The sequence below is a fragment of the Stegostoma tigrinum genome, chromosome 10 (genome assembly GCF_030684315.1).
Source record: "Stegostoma tigrinum isolate sSteTig4 chromosome 10, sSteTig4.hap1, whole genome shotgun sequence".
NCBI lineage: Eukaryota > Metazoa > Chordata > Chondrichthyes > Orectolobiformes > Stegostomatidae > Stegostoma > Stegostoma tigrinum.
Genome location: NC_081363.1, coordinates 3,188,356 through 3,212,724, shown reverse-complemented (window position 1 = coordinate 3,212,724; position 24,369 = coordinate 3,188,356). Strand labels below are relative to the sequence as shown.

General features: G+C 47.6%; 1 protein-coding gene across 1 annotated transcript in view; it reads right to left on the bottom strand.

Moving 5' to 3' along the window:
* The window catches only part of LOC125455504 (nesprin-2), a 367,488-nt gene that overhangs the window by 144,900 nt on the left and 198,219 nt on the right, over positions 1–24,369 (bottom strand). The window contains exons 49-54 of the mRNA XM_059648913.1: positions 22,235–22,360; positions 20,228–20,349; positions 11,637–11,802; positions 5,569–5,715; positions 3,689–3,844; positions 2,093–2,302 (exon numbers count right to left, since the gene is read on the bottom strand). Of these exons, the coding sequence (XP_059504896.1) occupies positions 2,093–2,302; positions 3,689–3,844; positions 5,569–5,715; positions 11,637–11,802; positions 20,228–20,349; positions 22,235–22,360 (927 nt within the window). The remainder of the gene's footprint in view (positions 1–2,092; positions 2,303–3,688; positions 3,845–5,568; positions 5,716–11,636; positions 11,803–20,227; positions 20,350–22,234; positions 22,361–24,369) is intronic.

The window sequence follows — 24,369 nt, the reverse complement described above, 5'->3', positions numbered from 1 at the left end:
CCCGTGTTTTTTTTTGAAGAGAGGTTGTAAAGGCAGAAGCAATGAACTGGCTACCGGAGACAGCTTGATAACTTAGGAAGCCTTTCGATTTGAAAACTGTTGTAACAACAGAGTGGGGAGGGGAGGTGTCCCGTTCTCACAGACGAAGCTTTCTACCTTTCTTTTAGCTTTAGCAATCAAAAACTGTTTGGAGTTTCAGAAGAGGTAGAAGCTTCAGTGAATAATTCCTCGCTGCTACCATCTCTGAAATCCCTCCTGATGTTGTTTCCTCCTGGATTGGAGAACTGCATGTAAGAACTGCTGTCTGAATTTACCTTTTTGCTAAAGGGTCTGTCTATGTGTGTTACTGTACTGGAACAGTTAATTCATAATACTCACCGTATCTACTATTCGGTTAAGTTTTCCAATAGTTGTTATTCTAAATTACTGAATCTTTTGTTTCCATTTTAACTGCATTGTTTAAATAATTGTGTCCTGTTTAACATAGAGTAGTTAAAATAAGGAAACATTAGGGTCTAGGTTACCTACTTCAAATATTTTGAGGGAGTCTGGTCTGGTCCGTAACACTCCCTCACACTGTCACTCAGTAGCCCTACCACCCCCCAGCGCCCTGTGTTACTGACTGTATCCCTACTGATGTTAATCCCTCTCCCTCACACTGTCACTCAGTAACCCCTCTCCCCCCCAGCGCCCTGTGTTACTGACTGTATCCCTACTGATGTTAATCCCTCTCCCTCACACTGTCACTCAGTGACCCCTCTCCCCCCCAGCGCCCTGTGTTACTGACTGTATCTGTACTGATGTTAATCCCTGTCCCTCACACTGTCACTCAGTGACCCCTCTCCCCCCCAGCGCCCTGTGTTACTGACTGTATCCCTACTGATGTTAATCCCTCTCCCTCACACTGTCACTCAGTAACCCCTCTCCCTCCCCAGAGCCCTGTGTTACTGACTGTATCCCTACTGATGTTAATCCAGCTCCCTCACACAGTCAGTCAGTGACACCTGCTCCATCCCCCAGACCCCTGTGTTACTGACTGTATCCCTACTGATGTTAATCCAGCTCCCTCACACTGTCACTCAGTGACCCCTCTCCCCCCCAGCGCCCTGTGTTACTGACTGTATCCCTACTGATGTTAATCCCTCTCCCTCACGCTGTCACTCAGTAACCCCTCTCCTCCCCAGCGCCCTGTGTTACTGACTGTATTCCTACTGATGTTAATCCCTCTCCCTCACACTGTCACTCAGTGACCCCTCTCCCCCTCAGTGCCCTGTGTTACTGACTGTATCCCGACTGATGTTAATCCCTCTCCCTCACACTGTCACTCAGTGACCCCTCTCCCCCCCAGGGCCCTGTGTTACTGACTGTATCCCTACTGATGTTAATCCCTCTCCCTCACACTGTCACTCAGTAACCCCTCTCCCCCCCAGCACCCTGTGTTACTGACTGTATCCCTACTGATGTTAATCCAGCTCCCTCACGCTGTCACTCAGTAACCCCTCTCCCCCCCAGCGCCCTGTGTTACTGACTGTATTCCTACTGATGTTAATCCCTCTCCCTCACACAGTCACTCAGTGACCCCTCTCCACCCAGCACCCTGTGTTACTGACTGTATCTGTACTGATGTTAATCCCTCTCCCTCACACTGTCACTCAGTGACCCCTCTCGCCCCCAGCGCCCTGTGTTACTGACTGTATCTGTACTGATGTTAATCCCTCTCCCTCACACTGTCACTCAGTGACCCCTCTCCCCCCCAGCGCCCTGTGTTACTGACTGTATCTGTACTGATGTTAATCCCTCTCCCTCACACTGTCACTCAGTGACCCCTCTCCCCCCCAGCGCCCTGTGTTACTGATCATTTCTCTTCTGAATTTAATCTAGCTCCCTCACAGTGCCTTCATCATCACCTGCTACTGTTGAAAAATAAAATAACTGATGAACCTTTAAAAACAGTAGGAAACCTTGGATTGTTTACGGGGGAATGACCTGATTAAAAGGGGAGGAAAAAAGGCTGAAGTGCAGGACTGTAACAGAATCAAAATTAGCGTGTGAGCAATCCAAAGGCAAGAGAACACAGCAGACTGAGCCTTACCTGATACTGGGTGATCTCTCTCACTCTGGCGGTCAGTAACTGGCCCACTGCGGAGTATGCAGCTTGCAGCAGCTTCAGCCTACTCTGTAAAGTGGCCAGACACTGTCGGGCCAGGGGGCTAATCCGCTCCGCGGACTGGTGTGGCTGTTCCAGTACAGAGCACTGCTCGCTCATCTCAGCGCTAACTTTCTCCAAAGTGACTGCCAGTAGCTGGAACACAGAACAAAACTACACTTAAACAGTCTCAGCTTCAGGACTGATCGCAGTCATGATTCACACAGCCAGGAGTCAAGAAGCCTCCTGCTGTTATTAGGCTTCTTAAGTGACCTCTCAACTCTCTGTGCACTGTCTCTGCAGCCCATAACGTTGTATTCTTTGCTCTGCTCTATTATCCTCATGCATTTTATACGGTATCATCAGCCTGTACTGCATGCAAAACATAACTCTTCACTCTGCCTCGGTACATGTCGCAACAATAGATCAAATCACAACTGATGTCCATCTGGATTCCCCCTGTCCATGTTGTCCAGTCCATGTGACTCCAGCCACAGTTTAATGGCACTTGTTCTTGATGCAGTCATAAGTTCAAACCTTACACTAGAGTCTTCAGCTCATAATCTGAACTAATGTCCCATTACAGGACTGACAGCGCCACACGGTCAGAGGGTCAGTGCCGATGAAGCGCCGCACTGTCGGAGGGTCAGTGCTGTGGGAGCGCCGCACTGTCGGAGGGTCAGTGCCGAGGGAACGCCGCACTGTCGGAGGGTCAGTGCTGTGGGAGCGCCGCACTGTCGGAGGGTCAGTGCTGAGGGAGCGGGCACTGTCGGAGGGTCAGTGCTGAGGGAGTGGGCACTGTCGGAGGGTCAGTGCCGAGGGAGTGTCGCACTGTCACACACGCCTGATTGTTTGAGCTGTAGAAAGTTAGAAAATATTGTGAGAAGTCAGACAGCATCTCAGTGTTTGGGGAAAAAAAAGACAGAAAAACCAGGATAGAATTAATATACAAGTAGACCAAACGCTCCTGATTAACGAATGAATCAAAGGATGACCGTCAAAGTTGACAGAACAGCGTTTCATTGTTGCAAAAATCAAAAAGGACTGAGAGAGAAAATGAATTTTTCACCTTGCAGTCTGGGGTATTATCTCTGGTGCTTTGTTAACCGTGTTTCTGTTCTTTTTCTACTCAGTGTTTGTGTGAAACTTTGTCTTTGGGGGGTTAACAGGGTAGAGATTAAGCTGCATAAACCAGAATGCATTCTTTTCGCTGATGTTGCAAAAGCTGATTGTAACTATGTAGTTACTTTCGAGTTACTGAAGAAGTCTGGTGTAAATTGTTTTTGCCTTGGGTACATAATCAGTCAGGGAAATCGGTCATTTTGGTATTTTATACATTTATACACTTTGCGACCAGTCACAGAACCCAGCTATCAGCCCTCTCTTGCCAAGTATGTTGTGAGAGCACAAATCTGCTTCTCCATATATAAAAAATCAGCTCGCCCTTGGTGAGACTGCAGCTTGGTATCTGTTGTTCTCAAAATGACCTAAACATTTCAGATTAGATTCCAGTTTAACAATGATCCTGGCCTGGGGCAGCACCTGGTGATGCTCCAGCTGCTCTTCTGCTTCATCAAACGGTATCGAGTTGGAAGAGCAGATTCCTTCCTCCGCAGCATCTATCCACTGATTGATCCGGACAGTGGTATCCTGCAAGCGTTTCTCCGACGTTACACACTCACCCGGATTCACACCGACCTGAGGAATGGAACAGATTGTCAGCGGCCCATTAAAAAGGCTCAGAGTCCTCATGATGCACAGGTTTCAGGATAAATTGTTAGTCTGTATCTAACCTAGTTGTAAAGCTTCTCTACATTTCCCCCACAGTCACTCCCAGGACAGGGATAGCACAGGGCTTGATACAGAGTAAAGTTCCCTCTACACTGTCCCCCATCAAACACTCCCAGAACAGGGACAGCATAGGGTTAGATACAGAGTAAAGCTCCCTCTACACTGTCCCCCCTCAAACACTCCCAGGATAGGGACATCGCGGGGTTAGATACAGAGTAAAGCTCCCTCCACACTGTCCCCCATCAAACACTTCCAGCTCAGGGACAGCATAGGGTTAGATGCACAGTAAAACTTCCTCTACTGTTATGAAGCTGAGGTCTATCCCCCCTGAATAACTAAAACCGAAACATCCAGAGAAGCTCAACTCGTCCCATAATCTGTTAAAGGAAAGTGTGAAAAGTGGGATAACCTGCCTGTCACTCCCCTAACCTGTCATAAAGGGGAGGTTAAATGAAATGAACACCTGACAGTCACTCTATAATCAATGAGTAACTGTCTATTTATCTAACTCTTACAGTAAACAAGTTAACTGAACCATTAGCAAATCAAACAATTCCCCCCAACTACTAACTATTCCTGAATAAAACTAAATTCTCATAGAATGCTGCTACGATAAATAAAAAACCCCACTTACATAAACCAAATTAGTTTTTAAAATAACTTAAAAATCAGTCTCTCGAAATTATAGCCAAGATACATCTTCCGGAAAGTTTGGTCTCCACTGATCTTCAGTCAGGAACACCTCTCTCCATTGAATTCTTGCATCAGGAATATTAGTTAAGAGTGCTGCTGTACCTTTAGTCAGATGATGATTTTCGGAGAGCTTACAGAATTCTCTGAGAGCCAGTGATTTTCTCTTTAGGACTGCTGGCAGTTAACTGTAACCGATGGGAATTGCTGTCACACCATTTTCAAATGGTCTCTTCTTTTATACCCTCGATGGCATAACAATTTCTTACAATAGGATTGGTCCTAAGTTGTCAAAACCATCAGATTTTAAACTTAACTGGTTTATAGTCTCTAAGTGCCTGGTTTAAATTAACTGGCTGATATTCAAACTGGTTGCCTTGCTCACAAGACAACGTGACTGCTTGGGTTGCTAACCACACAGCCTTTGACATAAATATTTTCATTTCAGGAGCTCTCTGCATACCTGCAGGCACTTTTTAAAAAATCATCAAGCCTAGAAAAAGCACATCAACTTTCAAAGGGACCACGCACTTTTTCTCAATCATTTTACAAACAAATTCTAACATTCTGCCTTCAAATCCACAAGTTCTCTACCCAACTTTGCACACTAAACTGGCCCCCAACAAAGTCTCCAGGACAGGGCCAGCACAGAGTTAGTAGCTGACTAAAGCTCTCTGCATAATGCCCCCATGAAACACTCTCAGAATGGATACATCATAGAGTTAGATACAAAATTTCCATGCACTGTCCACAAACATAGCCAGGTCTGGTCCCCACATTTCTAGAAAGATATGATCGCACTAGAGGAGGTACAGAGGAGATTTACAATGATGTTAGCCGGTTTGGAGAATTCTAGCCACGTGGGCAGAAAAGATGTTCTACCATCACTGCCTCCCAGCCCATTCCCACCCCCAGCCATACATAGTGACTGTAGGACCCACCTGCCCCTGTGTGGGGATAGCAGCTGCTTCTCGAGCCAGCTGACCGAGCTGGGTTACTAACATACTCAGCTCCTCTGCTGCTGCCGGTGACGGTGACGGTGATGAGATTCCATGGACACTGTGTACAGTCCCAGCTGTGATCAATAACTGAAAGGTAAAAGATGATACACACTTCAAAGACAGAAAGCAGAATTTCTCTGGCCTTTCGGGACATCCTGAACGGAGAACATAGAACATTACAGCGCAGTACTGGCCCTTCGGCCCTCGATGTTGCGTCGACCTGTGAAGCCAAACTGAAGCCCATCTAACCTACACTATTCCATTATCATCCGTATGTTTATCCAATGACCATTTAAATGCCCTTAAACTTCGCAAGCCTACTACTGTTGCAGGCAGGGCATTCCACGCCCTTAATACTCTCTGAGGAAAGAAATTACGTCTGACATCTGTCCTACATCTATCACCCCCCTCAGTTTAAAGCTATGTCTCCTCGTGCTCGCCATCACCATCCGAGGAAAAAGTCTCTTACTGTCCACCCTATCTAATCGTCTCATTATCTTGTATGTATCTATTAAGTCACCTCTTAACCTCCTTCTCTCTAACATTGCAGCCACTGAAATGCATTTGCCGTGCGGTCCCTGTTGTAAGCGCTAGCTTGGAGGCCCCCAACTCATTCAGCAAGATCCTTAAAGCACTGACCACACAATCTGTTAAAGTGATCTGGTGCTCAGTGGTTAGCACTGCAGCCTCACAGCTCCATGGTCCTGGGTTCGATTCCAGCCTCAGGCAGCTGTCTGTGTGGAGTTTGCACATTCTCCCTGTGTCTGCGTGGGTTTCCTCCGGGTGCTCCGGTTTCCTCCCACAGCCCAAAGATGTGCAGCTTAGGTGGAACAGCCATGGGAAATGTGGGGTTGTGGGGTTACGATAAGGAGCTGGGTCTGGGTGTGACGCTCTTCGGAGAGTTGGTGAAGACCTGATGTGCCTCTTCCCGCACTGTGGGGAGTCTAGGTAACCATTGACTTCCTGAGAATAGCAACTAATCCAGAGACCACTTTCTAATAACACCTACACAGTGACAGGAAGTCCCTGTACATAATGATGTATTGTCAAGAAAGATCCAGTCCGGGCTGTCTCGGGGCGATGCTGTTGAGTCACCCCGAGGTATTCTGAGTTTGCTAGAATGATCAGCCAGTAGGAGAGCAAGCAGTAGAACCTGCCGAGGAAATAGTTCGAGAAACTAGGTTATAGGATGTGGCAGCTTCTCCTGCAACACAGAGTGTTTTATGAACACACAGCGTGAGCATAGGAAACGGGACATCATGGTACCCAGACCGAGCCCCCAACCCTATCCCTGTAACCCCACATTTCCCACAGAAAGTCCACCCTAACCTGCACATCTTTGGGCTGTGGGAGGAAACCGGAGCACCCGGAGGAAACCCACGCAGACACGGAGAGAATATGCAAACTCCACACAGACAGTCGCCTAGGGGTGGAATTGAACCCAGACCCTGGTGCTAACCACTGAGCCACCATGCTGTCCTTCAATTCCCTCCTGAAAGTCAACTTACATAAATTGTTAACAGTAGAGGTCCCACTGTACCAACCTGTAAAAGACCCACCCTACTCTCTGCTTCCTGTTAACCCAACAGTCTGCTATTCCCTACAACATGAGCTTTTACTTTCTGCAATAATATTTGATGTGGCACCTTACCAAATTCCTTTTTGAAATCTAACTACAATACATCCTGATTAGCTTGAGGTTTCAAAAATGCCCTGCTACAATATGCTTACTAAGAGCTTCTAACATCTTCCCTGTTACAAACATTACAGCCTGTCATTTCCTGCCTTCCATCTCCCTCCATTTTTTAAATGCCTGAAGTGTTAGTTCAGTCTCTCCCTCCAGGAATGCTGCCTGGCTTAGTGAGTCTTTCCTCTTTATTTCAAGCTTCTTGCATCCACAGTATTTTGGCTTTTCAATTCTGAATTAACATCAGCTCTGGATCAGTGAGCACACATTCACTGGGCACAGTGCTCTGACATCCCAAGGTGAACCCTGACTGACACATGGAAGTCAGCAGTTCGCAGATCACACGTGGCAGATAGAGAAGAAATTACTCTCAGTGATCCGGGCTGGCTACAAAAACAGCAACAAATACGTGCATTTATATAGTGCCGTTAACATTCTGAAACTTTTCAAGGCTCTTCACAATAGTGGAGCCGGAGTAAAACCTGCATGACAGGGAACGGTTGAAGTAAATGGTTTCAATGCACTTCAGGAGAAGTGACTAAAAACACCAGTGAGGAAATAAGGGGGAGGAGATACTGAATGGGCGAGAGTGAGGGGAAATTCATTAGGAGGTGGTTCACATTGAGCAGGAACATCAGCATAGACCAATCAGGCTGAATGGCCTTTCCTACATTCTTAACTGTCCATAAGGAATTAACATTGAACCACATAAGGAGATATTAGAAATAAAAACAGAATGTGGGGGAGACACACATACACGCACACACGCATACACACACGCGCACAGAAGCAGGGAGGTGTAGGGAGGGAATTCTAGAGCTTGGAGCCCAGGAAGCTGAAGGCAGTATTGTGCGGATGGAAGGTCTAAGTCTGGGAACGTTCCTGAGACAGATGAACACATTTAAAAAATCTCAGAGGAATGTGGGGCTGGAGGACATTGAAGAGATAGGGAGAGGTGGGGGGACTGGTTAGAGGTTAGTGATAGGGAGGGGGTGTAGGGGCTGGAGGAGGGTGACAGAGATAGGGAGGGGGTGTGGGGACTGGAGGGGGTGTGGGGACTGGAGGAGGGTGACAGTGATAGGGAGGGGGTGTAGGGGCTGGAGGAGATGAAAGAGATAGGGAGGGGGTGTAGGGGCTGGAGGAGGTGACAGAGATAGGGAGGGAATGTAGGGGCTGGAGGAGGTGACAGAGATAGGGAGGGGGTGTAGGGGCTGGAGGAGGTTACAGAGATAGGGAGGGGGTGTAGGGGCCTGGAGGAGGTTACAGAGATAGGGAGGGGGTGTAGGGGCTGGAGGAGGTGACAGAGATAGGGAGGGGATGTAGGGGCTGGAGGGGGTTACAGAGATAGGGAGGGGGTGTAGGGGCTGGAGGGGGTTACAGAGATAGGGAGGGGGTGTAGGGACCGGAGGGGGTTACAGAGATAGGGAGGGGGTGTAGCGACCGGAGGGGGTTACAGAGATAGGGCGGAATGAAGCTGAGCAGGGAGCTTGGAAACCATTGGTCTGTAAGAGATAAGAACAGGAGTAGACCATTCATTAGGATCATGCCTGAATGACATTGCTCACATCCACTTTCCTGTCTTTTCCCCATTGATCCTCCTCCCCCCGCCCCCCACCACCTTGATCAAGAATCTGTCACAGAATCAATCAATCTATACAAAAGCACTCTTCCCCCATGGCCTTCCTTATGCTAAGGAGTTCTGAAGGCTCTCAACCCCCCAAGATAAAAATAAAATCCTCCTCCTCTCAGTCTTAAATTGATGCCCCTTTATTCTGAGACTCTACCTTCTGGTCCTAAACTCTCCCATGACGGGAAGCATCCTCTCAGCAATTACCCTGTTGAGCTCCTTAAGAATCCAATATGTTTCATTGAGATCGCCTCTCATTCTTCTAAACGCCAGAGCGTAAAGCCCCAAACTGTTTACCCTTTGCTCATAAGACAGTCCCTCAATACCGGGAATCATCCCAATGAACCTTCTCTGGGAAAGTTTGATTTTAGTAGTACCATTGTTAGGATCTTGCACTGTTTCTGATGAAATGATAACATTTCCCAAATAATATGTCCAAAACCGTTCTCAATACACCACAGGTGGTCTCACCAGCACCTTGTACAGCTGCAACAAGACTTCCCTATGCTTATAGGCAAAACCCCTTGAGATAACGGCCCATGTTCCATTCACCTTCCTGGTTCCCTGCTGCCCCTGTGTTTCATGCACTTAGTGGAAAGGTCCTGGGAAGTGCTCTCAAACAAAGAGACCTTGGGGTGCAGGTTCATAATCTCTTGAAAGTGGAGTCCCAGGTAGACAGGGTGGTGAAAAAGGCATTTGGTACGCTTGCCTTTATTGGTCAGTGCATTGAGTACAGGAGTTGGGAGGGTCATGTTGGAACTGTACAGGACATTGGTTAGGGCCACTTTTGGAATACTGCATTTAGTTCTGGTCTCCCTGCTATAAGAAGGATGTTGTGAAACTAGAAAGGGTTCAGAAAAGATTTACAAGGATGTTGCCTGGGTTGGAGGGTTTGAGTTATTGGGAGAGGCTGAATAGGCTGGGACTATTTTCCCTGGAGAATCAGAGGCTGAGGGGTGACCTTATAGAGGTTTATAAAATCATGAGGGGCATGGATAGGGACATTGACCAAGGTCTTTTTCCCCAGGGTGGGGGAGTCCAAAACTAGAGGGCATAGGTTTAAGGTGAGAGGGGAAAGATTTAAAAGGGACCTAAGGGCCAACTTTTTCACACAGAGGGTGGTGCGTGTATGGAATGAGCTGCCAGAGGAAGTTGTGGAGGCTGGTACAGTTACAATATTTAAAGACATTTGGACAGGTGCATAGATAGGAAGCGTTTAGAGGGACAGGGGCCAAATGCTGGCAAACGGGGCTAGATTAATTTAGGATATCTGGTCAGCATGGATGGGTTAGACCGAAGGGTCTGTTTCCGTGCTGTACAGCTCTATGACTCAAAATCCTCCCAAAATCCCTTTGTGTTGCAGCTTTCCAGAGTTTTCCCCCATTTAAATAATATTCCGTTCTTTCCAAAAAAAACTTCACATTTCCTTACATTATACTTCATTTTCCTAACTTTTGTCCACTTATGCATCCTATCAGTATCTCTATGTGAACTCCCTGTATCTTTCCTGTAACTTGTCTTTCCACCTACTTTTGTGTTTTCTGCAAATGTGACTACGTTCACTGCCCTCCTCCAGGTTATTAATATACATTGTAAACAGTTGTGATCCCAGCACCGATCCCTGTGAAAACCCACTGGCTACTGGTTGCTAACCTGAAAAATAGCTCCCGATCCCCTCTCACTGTTTTCTGTCCATCAGCCAACTTTCTGGCAGTGTCAGTACACTGCACTACACTTAGCATTTAACTTTTGTGTGGAACACCTTCAGGAAGCCCAATACAACACATCTACTGGTTCCCCTCTATCCACTCTGGTTGAGACTTCCTCGATTAGATTTCGATTTTCCAAATGTGCTGCTGTAACCTCCTTAATAATCGATTCCAACTTTTTTACAACAGTGGATGCCCACCTCGTTACTCTATAGTTGCCTGCTTTTTGGCTCCTTCCCTTTTTTGAACAGGAATGTCACATTGGCAGCTTTCCAATCCTATCGGAGAATCTATGGATTACAACCAACGTCTCCACTTTCTCTGAGCCAGCCGATGAGAACTTGAAAATCTTGTTTGCTGACTTGGAGCCGATGAGGATGAGGTGACGTCAAAGGAAGCCGAAAGGAATGCAGCTGGAGTTGAGGGGTGGAGAAAGGTTTCAGCAGCAGATAAACCAAGGCGGGGTTGGAATCAAGTGATATTCAGGGTCAAATGGCACATGATAGACATGTTCACAAGCCTATTCAAGCTTAACAGAGAGTCACCCAGTCTGACCAGAATACTATAACTTACAGGGGCAGGATTCAGCCACTCAGCCCTATCTGTCATTCAATCTTGGCTCATGTTTCTTAACCCCATTCTCCTGACTTGTTCTAATAACCATTCACCCCCTTAACTAATCAAGAATCTAGCTCTGTTTCAATACACTCAATGTTTTGCCCTCCAAAACCTCCTGTGGCAGTGAATTCCATAGATTTATCATCTTCTGGATGAAGAAATTCCTCCTCATCTCAATTCTGAAGGGTTGCCCCTTCACTCTAAGGATGTGGCCTTGGGTCCCAGTCTCTCCTACAAGTGGGAACATTCACATCACATCCACTCTACAGGGTGTCTCAGTATTCTGTAAGGACGCTTATCACAGGTGCTACAGACTCGGAAAAGTCATTGCTTTAGATTTTCTTCAGAGGTGAAGTGACGCACTGACCTGTGACCCCAAGCCTTGCTGCAGAGAATCTTCCAGAAGCTTCAGACGGCCCTCCATTTCTTGTTGGAGACATTGCCAGGTTGCAGCCACTCGATCGCTGTGGCTGGGCACCCCTGGTGGTTCTGCCATCATTGTGCCAGTGAGCTGGAGGGTATCCGTGGAGGGGCTGTGACACAGATAGGCACGGTTAACGAGAAACAAGTCCTCCCTCTGCACCCTGCCCCCTCCCTCCCAAAGATGCCCCAATTTTGAAACCAACGCTTCCCATCAGCCTGTCACTTGAACCTCTGGAGACTGGACAGCAGCATGGTAACTAGTTCAACAATGTGACCCTTCCAGCTCTGTCCCAGTTAGTGAACACATATATACACACACACATAGAATCACAATGAGTTGACATCACTGAAACAGGCTATTCAGCCCAATGGTTCATGATGGAATTACGATCCAAACCCATTTTCAACTCATTACATCAACACAAATATTTTTTTCACCGTCCTTTTTTTATGCAGTGTTACCAGAGGGCATAGATTTAAGATGAGAGGGGAAAGATTTGAAACGGACCTCAGGGGCAACCTTTTCACACAGAGGGTAGTGTATGGAATGAGCTGCCAGAGGAAGTGGTGGAAGTTGGGACAGTTACAACATTTAAACGGCATCTGGATGGCACATGGATAGGAAGCGTTTAGAGGGGCATGGGCCAAATGCTGGCAAATGGGACTAGATTAATCTACACTATCTGGTCAGCATGGATGGGTTGGACCAAAAGGTCTGTTTCCGAGCAGCACAGCTCTGTAGCTCTAAATGTATTCCGTTCACCACAATCAGTCCATCCAGTGTGCAGAATTCCACACTCACTCCACTCTCTCTAGGGAAACAGCTACCCACACGACAGTCCTGTGGATTAAGGACTCACTCAATCAGTCTGACAGACCCTAGTTCTGGTCCCCTCCACAAATAGAAACATCTTGCATCAAACTCTTTGTTAATAGAGCACAGGACAGCACAAAACAGGAACAGGCCCTTCAGCCCACCATGATGATATTCTAAACTAATCCTATCTGCCTGCACATGGTCCCTATCCCTCTATTCTCTGCCTGTCCATGTGTCTATCTAAATGCCTCCTAAACATTGCTATTGTATTTGCGTTTACCACCTCCCCTGGCAGAACGTTCCGGGCACCTATTGCACTCGGTGTACAAACACTGCCTCACAGATCTCTTTTAAACTTTCCCCCCTCACCTTAAACCTATGCACCTCTGACTTATACCCTGGGGAAAAAAGACTCTGATTATCCACCCTATCCATGCCTCTCATAATTTTACTCACAGGTCACCCCTCAGCCCTCTAGAAAAAACAATCTAAGCTTCTCCAATGCTCTCCTTATTGCTAATACACGTCAATCTACATAATCCTGGTAAACCTCTTCTGCATCCTCTCCAAGCTTCCACATCCTTCTTACAGTCTGCGCTCATTACTCCAAATCTGGCCTAAAGTTTTCTACAGCTGTAACACGACTTTCCAACTTTTACACTCAATGTCCCGATTGAAGAAGGCAGCATGCTGTATGCATTCTTTATCATCTTATTCAAACATGTGGCCACCTGCAGGGAGTTATGGGCTTGCAGTCCTTACTCTTTCCATTTATGATCCCGAGGATCCTCTCAATAACAATACAATTTTCTTGCATTTGACTTCCCAAAATGCAACACCTCACACTTGCCCAGATTAAACTCCATCTGCCATTTCTACGCCCGACCTTCCTCACGACCTACAACTTCCACCAATTTTCCTGTCATCTGCAAATTACTAATCAGACCACCTATATGTTTAGCCAGAGATAATGGGAACTGCCGATGCTGGAGAATCTGAGATAACATGGTGTGGAGCTGGATGAACACAGCACGACAAGCAGCATCCGAGGAGCAGGAAAGCTGATGTTTCGGGCCTAGTTTTTTGAAGAAGGGTCTAGGCCTGAAACGTCAGCTTTCCTCCTCCTCTGATGCTGCTTAGCCTGCTGTGTTCATCCAGCTCTACATTTTGTCATCTTACATGTTTATCCAAATCATTTCTATATATTATAGGCAGCAGTGGTCTCAGCACTGACCCTTGTGCAATACCACTGGTCACAGGTCACAGATCTCAAGTCAGAAAAACACCCCCATTCACTGCTACACTCTGTCTTCTATGGCCAAGCTAATTTCGTGTCCAAATTGCCAGCGCACCATGTATCCCATGTGACCTAACCTTCTGGACAAGCCTATCACGAGGGACCTGCTGCCTTCCAGATGGAAGCGGTCGTGGGTTTGGAAGGTGCTGTCTGAGGATCTTTGGTGAGTTTCTGCAGTGCGTCTTGTAGATGGTACACACTGCTGCTACTGAGTGTCGGTGGTGGGGAGAGTGGGATGTTTGTGGATGTGGTGCCAATCAAGCGGCTGCTTTGCCCTGGATGGTGTTGAGCTTCTTGAGTGTTGTTGGGGCTGCCCCCATCCAGGCAAGTGGGGAGTATCCCATCACACTCCTGACTTGTGCCTTGTAGATGGTGGACAGGCTTTGGGAAGTCAGGAGTTAGATTCAGCACCCTGGTGTTGGATTCTGTATTCCAATACTATCTGCACCCCCATCACCTCATCCTCCACCCAGGATTCTAGTCAGTGAGTGCTGCGGGGTATTGCAGTAATGCTGCAAGCACTGGCTGAGAGCACATGCTAACCAGTCACTGGACAGCATCACATCTCCATAGCCCAGGGACACAGCAGAAAGTTACAAAGTTTGTCCCTCCCCCCCCGCCCACACTGCTGCGAGAGCTCCCCGTGCACTGAACCATCACAGAATGTGCTCTTGCAAATAAGGAGGCAGCAATTTTATTGCCGATTATTACAGCTTCCCCAGTTCAATCTCTGCAGGTGCTGATTGTGAGCTTTGATCCCACCCCTGCACAGTAGCCCCCACCCTGCAATACAACCCTCTTCCCATCTCTCGGCACTCACCCCGGTTAGAGGAGCAGAAATCACTGTCACATACAACAGGAATTCGGTCACAGAGCAATCTAGCTCAAATCACTGCTGCTTCAGACACATCTGTGGATCAAACAGCAACATCTGCCCAAAGGTCTTTGATTTAAATTTATTGTTTAAGAAGAATTCCAAAGAGCTGTTTGCTCTCAATTCCTCCGACAACTCACTGGCAGAGCCCAGCCATGGAAGAGAGTTTTCCAACACTCTGATGTTTTTTACAGTGGGACTGGAATACAAAGGTGAGGAAATGGTGTCTCACCGTGCCAGGATTGGGGGTCAACCACATGAGAAGTAACTGCACCCAGTTCAGGGAGGAAATACTGACCCTGGAGGGGGGAGCGCAGCAAGTTCACCCGAATGACATGGGGCCGTAAGGACATATTCTACCCGACCAGCACAGATTTATGGCTGACCAGACTCAGGTGTTTATGACAATTAAAGAAATTGAGAGAGCTTCCAGAGAAATGATTTTCTCCAGCGGTGGGAGGTTGAAATAATTCCAGAGAGGCTGGTATCCCATCACCAGGCCACCCTTTATTGACATGTGGAGAGTCCTTCAGACTGGCCGAGATCCCTCAGAGTGAGCAGAACTCCTGATGCTCCTGTTTCTATCTGCTAGCCAGGGCTCCCTGATAAGAACAGGTTAACAGCCCCACTCAGGGAACTCACACTCTGTGGGGTCCACCTGGCTGACCTCGTTACAATCACCACATCCCTCCCGCTCTGAGTGCAGGGACAGAGGCCTGTTCTTTATCCTATTGCTGCTCCTGCAGCATTTTCACACCACGTCCGGTTCCTCCAACTCTGCCTCTCACACGCATGGCATGTATCAGACCACAGCCTGTCCATTACCCCCAGCGTGTATGGGGAGAAACTAATTCTCTCCATCAGGCAGTAATAGTATCAAGACTGTGGCACCCACCGTGTCCATCTCAGACTCCGAGATTCCGGCAACACGACACCAAGGGGGAGAACCGACAGCCATTCCAGATGCTCTGAGGGGCTGGGTATGTTTTACTCCCGCCTGGTTTGAGAGTTTGCAGCTTTCATTCGGTCTGTGCGCTTGTTCAGGACCGCCTCACCGACCCGAGCTTTACAGGACCAGGCCACAAGTCAACCTTTTATCCATGCCAGGACTTCCGCTTGGTCCCCACACCAACCTTTGTCCCTCCCAAGTAAGCTGTCTCTCTTGCGTAGAGGAGTCGTGTGTCCGGCATTGGTATTCCTGATGCCATTTCACATCCCCCTCGCCCCCTCCCAGGTCTGGGACGATCAGATTTAACCTAGTGAGGAGTCTTCTCCCCATTAGCAACTCTTTCTGCAGCTACAGGGATAGCTCCAGCAGAGGGACTGAGACAGTTCGGTATCGTGTGAAGCTGTAGGCTGTTTCTTTAAGCTTGCCTTCAACTTTTGGACTGGTCTTGCTGCCAGACCATTGGACAATGGATGGTGCAGAGCGGTCCTTGGCATTCGGAATGCCATTTGACTTTGGGAATTACTCAAATTCCCTGCTGGTAAATGATGGCCCATCATATGTGACCAACAAATGTGGGGGTCCATGTATTGCAAAAGATGCTCACAGCGTTTCTATCATTATCCCCTCATTTGATGAATGAACTTCATCACCCAACCACTTTGAGTGGGTGTAAGCAATGTCGAAGAACATTGAGCCCATGAAAGGCCTTGCACAGTCAATGTGAGTAACCAAGCCCAGGGTTGACCTGGCCATGCCCATGAATGTGGGGCAGCTGCTGGTAGTAATTATTGTCCTTGTTGGCACTCTGGGCACTGCCCCACCAACGCAGCAATGTCTGCATCCAATCCTGGCCACCAGGCATAACTTCTCACCAGCATCTTCACCCTGGAAACCCCTGGATCACCCTGGTGGGGTTCAGGCAGTGACCTTTGCTCAGCACAATCACTCTCGCTCTCCACAACAAAATGCTGCCCTCCGCAGTGATCTGGTTTCCCCGAGTCAGGAAGGATTTCAGTTCTAGTTGTGATGGTCCCTTTTGTTTGCCCCATCACCACCAGCTGGTTTTGTTTTGCCAGGGCTGGATCTTTTTGTGTCCACAGCCTGAGATTGTCAGCACTGACCGGAACGGGGTCCCAGAAGTTTAAACCAGAATGGACTCTTGCGGTGGTGGCAGCACCGATGGTGTATCTGCCAACAAGAGGTGGCTCAATCCACCCACATTTGCTACTCAGCCTCCCAGACAATGTTCCAACTTGTCATTGTACGCACTTAAAATGAGAGCCCCTCGCTGCTTCGGACCTGGAGCTGCGGGCGACACCACAATGTTTGTAGTCTGTTACTATGACTAATTTATGTCCATAGAGATATTGGTGGAACTTTCTCACAAAAAGATGACCAACAAACCCACCTTCTCTATCTGAGTGCATTTTCGCCCTGCATTAGCCAAAGTCCGGGAGGTACACGCTCTCTCCATTGGGCTGTGAGCGAACACTACGCTGATACCACGTGGGCAGGTGTCGCATGTGATTGCCAGATCACAGTATACCTACACCCTTGGACACCAGTAGCTGTCTCTTCACTTCCCCGAAGGCTAAATCTTGGCTAAGAGGCCATTTCCAAGGCTGACCCTTTCTCAACGGCAGGTGCCAGGATGGAGGCCATGTTATGTATGAACTTCCCTGAAAGTTCACCAATCCCAAGGAAAGACCTACGCTCTGGTATAGACCTGGGAGCTGGGGTACCTTTAATTGCTCTCACTAGTCCTATTTAGTTAGGACTTCACTCGGGCAGGCATTTTCTAATCGAAGGATGTTCAGCCAGTCTCGGTCAACCGTCTTTAACCAATTTTGTCCCATCAAACTTTGGGGCAGAGCTTTTTACTACAATCAGTGGGGGCTGCACCAGCTGCCCCTCACAGGGGACTGGAACCGAAATTGTCCCGTTAACCTGTAAAGATTCCCCGCTATAGGTTCTCAGTCTAGCCGAGGTCTTGCGCAAACTGAAAGGTCCAGAGTGAATTTTGTTAAAGATTGGTTCTGTAAACACTGGTACAGCCACACCAGTATCGACCTCCACAAGAACCAGGTGTCTATGTAACCAGATGGTTATTCTGATTGGTTCTGATTTGGACGTTGCTGAGCAATGTAACTGCCCCAAGCCAGATGTGGGTGGCCTTTCCAGGGTGCGCACTGTCCTGGATACTGGCCAATGGGTTCATTACTCAATTCAGGCCGAGTGGGGCTCCTCGAGTCTGTATACTGGCAGCAAATATGATGGCTTGTGGGCCCCGATCCTGAAGAAAATGCTAACCATTTGGCCAAAGCTCAGTTTTGTTTCGTTCGGTTTCAGCTTGTAGGAGCTTCTGCACAGTCACATTGTTAATCCCACATGCCAGTCTCTCAGCATCTCATTAAAGGCGAAAGCAAAGTCACATGCCTCTACCAGAACCTAGTCTGACACGGAGTCCCCTGGATCTCAAATTGCTGAGTAAAACTGATAGTGTCTCAGAATTAGACGTGGGTTGGGGTCATAATATTCCTTTACTAAATCCATTAACTCTTGAAAGGTTTTAGTATCTGGTGCCTTGCACAACGTAAGGCTCCTAGTATCCAAAAAGGCTGTGGGTCCGCAAGCTGTCAGGAGAATTACTCATTGCTTTTCTTCTGCCCCATTTTCATTTGCCCAGAAAAAAAAATTCCATATACTGGGCCCAAACTTCGAAAGCAGGATCGAACGAGTTACGTTTCCCAAAAATGACATGATGCCAGAAATGCAGAGATGTAACTCAAAGACAACCACTGCAGGTGAATTTCTTCAGGAGCATATTTTTTTCTCTCATTGCCACTGAAATAACTCCACAGAGGCCAGTATCCCATCACCAGGTCACCCTTTATTAACATGCGGAGAGTCTTTGACACTGATCCAGCTCCCTCAGAGCCAGCTCTCAGAGTGAGCAGAACCTCTGACACTCTTGTTTCTATCTTCCAGCCAGGGCTCCCTAATTGGACCAGGTCTACAGCCCCAGTGCGGGTGTTCCCGTTCTATGCTGTCCGCCTGGCTGGCCTCATTAAAATCAATACAGAGGTCAAAACAAGGGAACTTCAAATCAGAACCTGGCTGTTCAGGGGTCATATCAGGAAGCACGAGTTCACACAAACAGCAATGTGTGTGAGGATCAAGAGAAACTTTCAAAACCAAGATTAATATGGTTTTTTTTCAAGCAAGTTATGAAAGATTATGAAACCCCAGTGGGTATATGGAGTTTGGAAACAGGTCAGCAGTGATGCACAGAATGGCTGAATCCTTGAAAGTTGCCACCCAGGTTGACAGGGCTGTTAAGAAGGCATACAGTATTTTAGCTTTTATTAATAGAGGGATCGAGTTCCGGAACCATGAGGTTATTGGTGAAGCTGTACAAAACTCTGGTGCGGCCGCACTTGGAGTATTGCGTACAGTTCTGGTCACCGCATTATAAGAAGGATGTGGAAGCTTTGGAAAGGGTGCAGAGGAGATTTACTAGGACGTTGCCTGGTATGGACGGAAGGTCTTACGAGGAAAGGCTGAGGGACTTGAGGCTGTTTTCATTAGAGAGAAGGTTGAGAGGTGACTTAATTGAAACATATAAAATAATCAGAGGGTTAGATAGGGTGGATAGGGAGAGCCTTTTTCCTAGGATGGTAACGGCAAGCACGAGGGTGGCATAGCTTTAAATTGAGGGGTGAAAGATATAGGACAGATGTCAGAGGTAGTTTCTTTACTCAGAGAGTACTAAGGGAATGGAACGCTTTGCCTGCAACGGTAGTAGATTCGCCAACTTTAGGTACATTTAAGTCGTCATTGGATAAGCATATGGACGTACATGGAATAGTGTAGGTTAGATGGGCTTGAGATCGGTATGACAGGTCGGCACAACATCGAGGGCTGAAGGGCCTGTACTGTGTTGTAATGTTCTATGTTCTATCTCCAGTTCCTAATGTAACAGCAACTGAGGACACTGCAACACTTCCCTCTTTTTCTGAGTAAAAAGCCACACAGTACTTATCCTGTTCCCACATAACAGGCTTGAGGGGTAGGCTGAATGGCCTCCCCTGATCCAGAACAAGAGGCTTGGGAGAGGGGCCTGATGTGTTCCTCCTGTTCCTCTGTACCAGGCTCAAGCAATGGGGCTGAATGGTTCCTGTTCCTGTATAACAGGCTCAAGGGGCTGAATGGCCTCAGGCTCATGTGTAGCAGGGTTAAGGGGCTGAATGGCCTCTGCCTGTTCTGATGGGCTGGATTGCGATCTGACCTGGCTCCAGCATTCACCTCCAATAATGTTTGTTTAGCCAAAACCGTGTCACATGATTAAAGGGTGGGATGGGACACTTCCCAAGAAACCCCTGCCTTCATCCAGCACATCGAGGGTCCAGGCCAGCTCCAGCTCACAGAGGCTGGCGAAGGGGGTCCCAGCTGCCCAACTGAATAATGGCAGCCCCTTCCCACAGGAGCAGGTGATCCCTTTGAACAGGAGGCCGATCCCAGACCAATCGAGAGACGGGTGTCTCTGATTGGGAGAGTTCCCTAGCAGCAGTGAGGCCACGTCGCTCTGGGGGGATTACCTGGAGATGGGCTCAGCTGCCTCCCGCTCCTCGCTGCTGTGTATCTGTCGGTTCATCCTGTCAACTTGCAGTGCAATGTACTCTGTGAGGTGTCTGTGTTGGACCAGCTCTACCTCCAGTTCCTGCAGATAACACAGCGAGACATTACTGTTCAGGAGAGTGAGAGAAAACATTCCACTCAGATATTAGAAGTAAGCTGAACATTTGGTCAGTTTTTGAAGCAAGCAGATCACTCACTACAGGACAGAGCTCCACTTTCCTTTGACAGGTTGAAATGAAATCATTGAGGAGCTGCTGTCTGAGCTTGAAGCCTTACCAATACCTAAGCAGTACAGCACACAGTTCAGGCTTTGTCTCTAATCTACACAAGGAGCACTCTGCCTGACCTCATTCATTCACAGATAGCAGCACCACTATCAGTGGGCTAGCTCACACTGAGTCACAAAGTCTTGTGTTCACATAACAATCCAGAGCCTCACACACATGATCAATCTCACATTCCAAACACAGCCATCAGGGGATTACACTGATGCTCCTCTAACAGCACTGACCCCCCGACAGTGTGGCTCTCCCTCAGCACTGACCCTCCGACAGCGTGGCGCTCCCTCAGCACTGACCCTCCGACCGTGCCCACTCCCTCAGCACTGACCCTCCGACAGTGCCCACTCCCTCAGCACTGACCCTCCGACAGTGCGGCGCTCCCTCAGTACAGACCCTCCGACAGTGCGGCGCTCCCTCAGTACAGACCCTCCGACAGTGCAACACCCCCTCAGTACAGACCCTCCGACAGTGCGGCGCTCCCTCAGCACTGACCCTCCGACAGTGCGGCACTCCCTCAGTACAGACCCTCCGACAGTGCGGCGCTCCTTAACTACTGATCCTCCAACAATATGGTGTTCCCTCACTGCACACCCTTCAACAGTGCACCCACATATACACAGTTGTGCAGACCATCTACAAGATGCCCTGCAGTATCACCCCCCGTTTCCTCTGACAGCACCATCCAAACCTTGAAGGGGCAGAGCTGCAGATCGAAGAGAACAGCAACTTACAACTGTCCCAGTAAATAATTCACCATCCTGGCTTGGAAATCTATCACTGTTCCTTCAGTGTCACTGGGTCAAAATACTGGAATTCCGTTCCTAAGGGCATCGTGGGTCAACATACAACATGTGGGCTGCAGCGGTTCAAGGAGGCAGCTCACTCGGACCTTCTCCAGGGTAATTTGTGATGGATAATATCACATCCCATAAATGAATAATTGAAAAAAAGATTACACCGTAAGTTGTACATTCTTGCTCCCCTCTGGCTCACGTGGTCTCCAATGAATTTCCCTGAGTTTCTTAGTGACCACCTGGTATTTGGGGCCCTTCTTCCTGACCTATCTCAGAATTGGAAACTTCAGCCCTAGCGCTATCCACATTTGAAAGTCCTCTCTCAGGGCTTCTCTTATGAAATTTATAATCTCCCAACACTGATCTCACATTTGTCTAACTTTGTGCAGTTTTCCCCATGTCTCTGCACTCCTTTATGCAGAGATGTGACATGTTGGTATTGTCACCGGAATAATAACCTTGCAACACAGGACACCGAGTCACACAGAGTTTTAATCAGGAAGGGCTATGAGGAAAACAGAGGGGAGTCGAGTAGACCATGATCAATTCACCCATGAGCTCATTGAAAGCTGGAGCAGGTTTGATGTGCTAAATGCAGCTGCTCCACATCTACGGCCTTCCAGGCTAGGTTTCTTGGGACATGGGCATAAAATCCCCCCCACCCCAACACCACTGGCAGAATTTAAATTCGATTAAAAAATCTGTGATGCAAAGTTACTCTCATTAATGACTCTCTCATGTCCTTACCTGGTCCAGCCTACATGTACCTCAGCAACACTGTCCTCCGAGCAGCCCAGTCAGTTCAGGGAGAGGCAACAAATAGTGGTCTCACTAGCAACATCCCACCCCATGAAAGAATAAAAAAAACAATATAATTGAGCAGAACAGCTACCTTCTGCTGCTGCAGGCTGTCCTGTCTCGAGAGCTTGGGTTTCATAGCAGCAGAGGTTGGCTGGCCAGTGGGCAATGTGTGGCAGACTGCCCCATCAGCTGGCATGATCTCCTTGGCAGGTCCCACCTAATGTGAGTGAGTAAAATGTTAGGTTCGGTCAAATATAGGGCCAATAGAACTAATGATCATGTGGCATTGCCCTGGTATACAATCACTGCTTACAAGGAATGCAGTGTCAATTCTGATTGTTTGATTGGAAAGTGCATCAAGGGTTATGATACAGAAAAGGCAGTGAAATTGAGACTAGAGCCAGCCATTCTGAGCAATGACAGAGCAGAATCAAGCTGCAAAATGGCCTCATTCCATACCTCAGGCCCATTGGTCCAATGTTCCTTCTGATGGACAAGTTCCCTGATTTTTCACAACGTTATAGTGTTTATAAACTCCTCCCTCAATCAGCACTTCTTACAGAAGGGAGCACATTCTACCTAGTGATAGTAGGAACTGCAGATGCTTTTCTGAAGAAGGGTCTAGGCCTGAAACGTCAGCTTTCCTGCTCGGCCTGCTGTGCTCATCCAGCTCCACACCTGGTTACTCACGTTCTACCCAGTGTTTTTTTTTTGCTGGATCATTAAGGCAATCTGTAGTCAGTCCTGCTCACCTCTTCTTCCTCCTCCAAAGCCTCCACACATTTTTCCTTTTAAATATGTACCAAGTTACATTTTGAAAATTGTTATAGAACCTCTTTCCACAGCCCTAAAAGTAATCCTTGTGTTAGGTTTTTTCACCATTCAATGACTTTCTAATATCGTCCTGGTTAATAACTCTGACTACTATACAGTATTTCTCTACAGAATACCCTCACTCCGAAAGAGCATTATTTAATCTGCCCTTCGCTTCTCTACTTGAAAAACAATCCCAAGTACTCCAGTCTCTCCACAGGAACAGAGGATCCTCATTCCATGCTGACCACTTGTGAATCCCCTCTCCACTTTCTCTAAGACCTTGACAACTTTCCTAAAGGCTGGTGTCCAGGATTGAACCAACATTCAACGGGAAGCTCAGCCAGTGATCAATAAAGTTTTAGCAGTAACTTCCATGCCTTTGAACTAAATGGTTTTTCACAAAAAGCCAAACTAATTGGTTAGGGAGAACATACAGGGGATATGCAAAGAGATTAAATGGGTGAGTGAAGTCTAGGACTGGCCAATGTTTGTAGCTGGACAGAGGAAGTGTGGCTCAGTGCTCTACCAAGAAAAACAGAAACATAGTGGAGATATTACAAGTGTCAAACAAGCTCCGAATAACACCCACTCAACAACACACTGTAGACTAACCCAAGAGTAAGGTTGTGCCCATGTTCTGTGGAAATACCTCCCCAGGGTGAGTGTCTTTAACCGCTCTGCTCAGAGATGTTATGAGACATTTCTGGAGCAAGTGGGACTTGAACTCTGGCCTCCTGGCCCTTAGGTAGGGAACACAGCACCAAGTGAACCATTGAAATGGAAGGAGCAACAGGAGATTTCAATTATCCATTAAACAACTGGTTAAATGAGGAATGAGAACTGCTGATGGATAAGACTGGAACACCAATTAACAATGCAGTCAAAAACCACTTCCTAATTCATCTTTCATTCAGTGGTTCATTGACATGTGCAGAATGGGGGGAATGGGGAGGGACAAAGCTTTAAGACACTTTAGGATTCACTCCCATAGTTGATGCAGAAACCACATTTATATTGAATAGAGAATTGAGGGCTCTTGTCAGATAGTGGTAGTGTCCCTACCTTTAGGCCAGAGGGTCTAGGTGCAAGTCCAAAACGGGGGGAAAAGGGGCCGGAATATCTTGACTGAACAGTTGATTAAGAATGGTTTCTTTCAACATAGAATTGAGTAGAGAGGTGAGAGAAGATGATGACACAGCAAGTGAAAATAGCTGTGGCCATCGATTGTGTGGAAAGGGAAATGGTCAGCAAGTAACCACAGATCGAGATAAAAGTCAAACAAAAAGCTGTCATAGCCTGGTCAGGCTGAATCGCACGCTTGCACAATGTAACTTCAAGATATATGAAGATGGGAGTATTGTGCTGACCATTACTAATGAAAAATGTAGAAAATTTTAAGATAGTTGTACA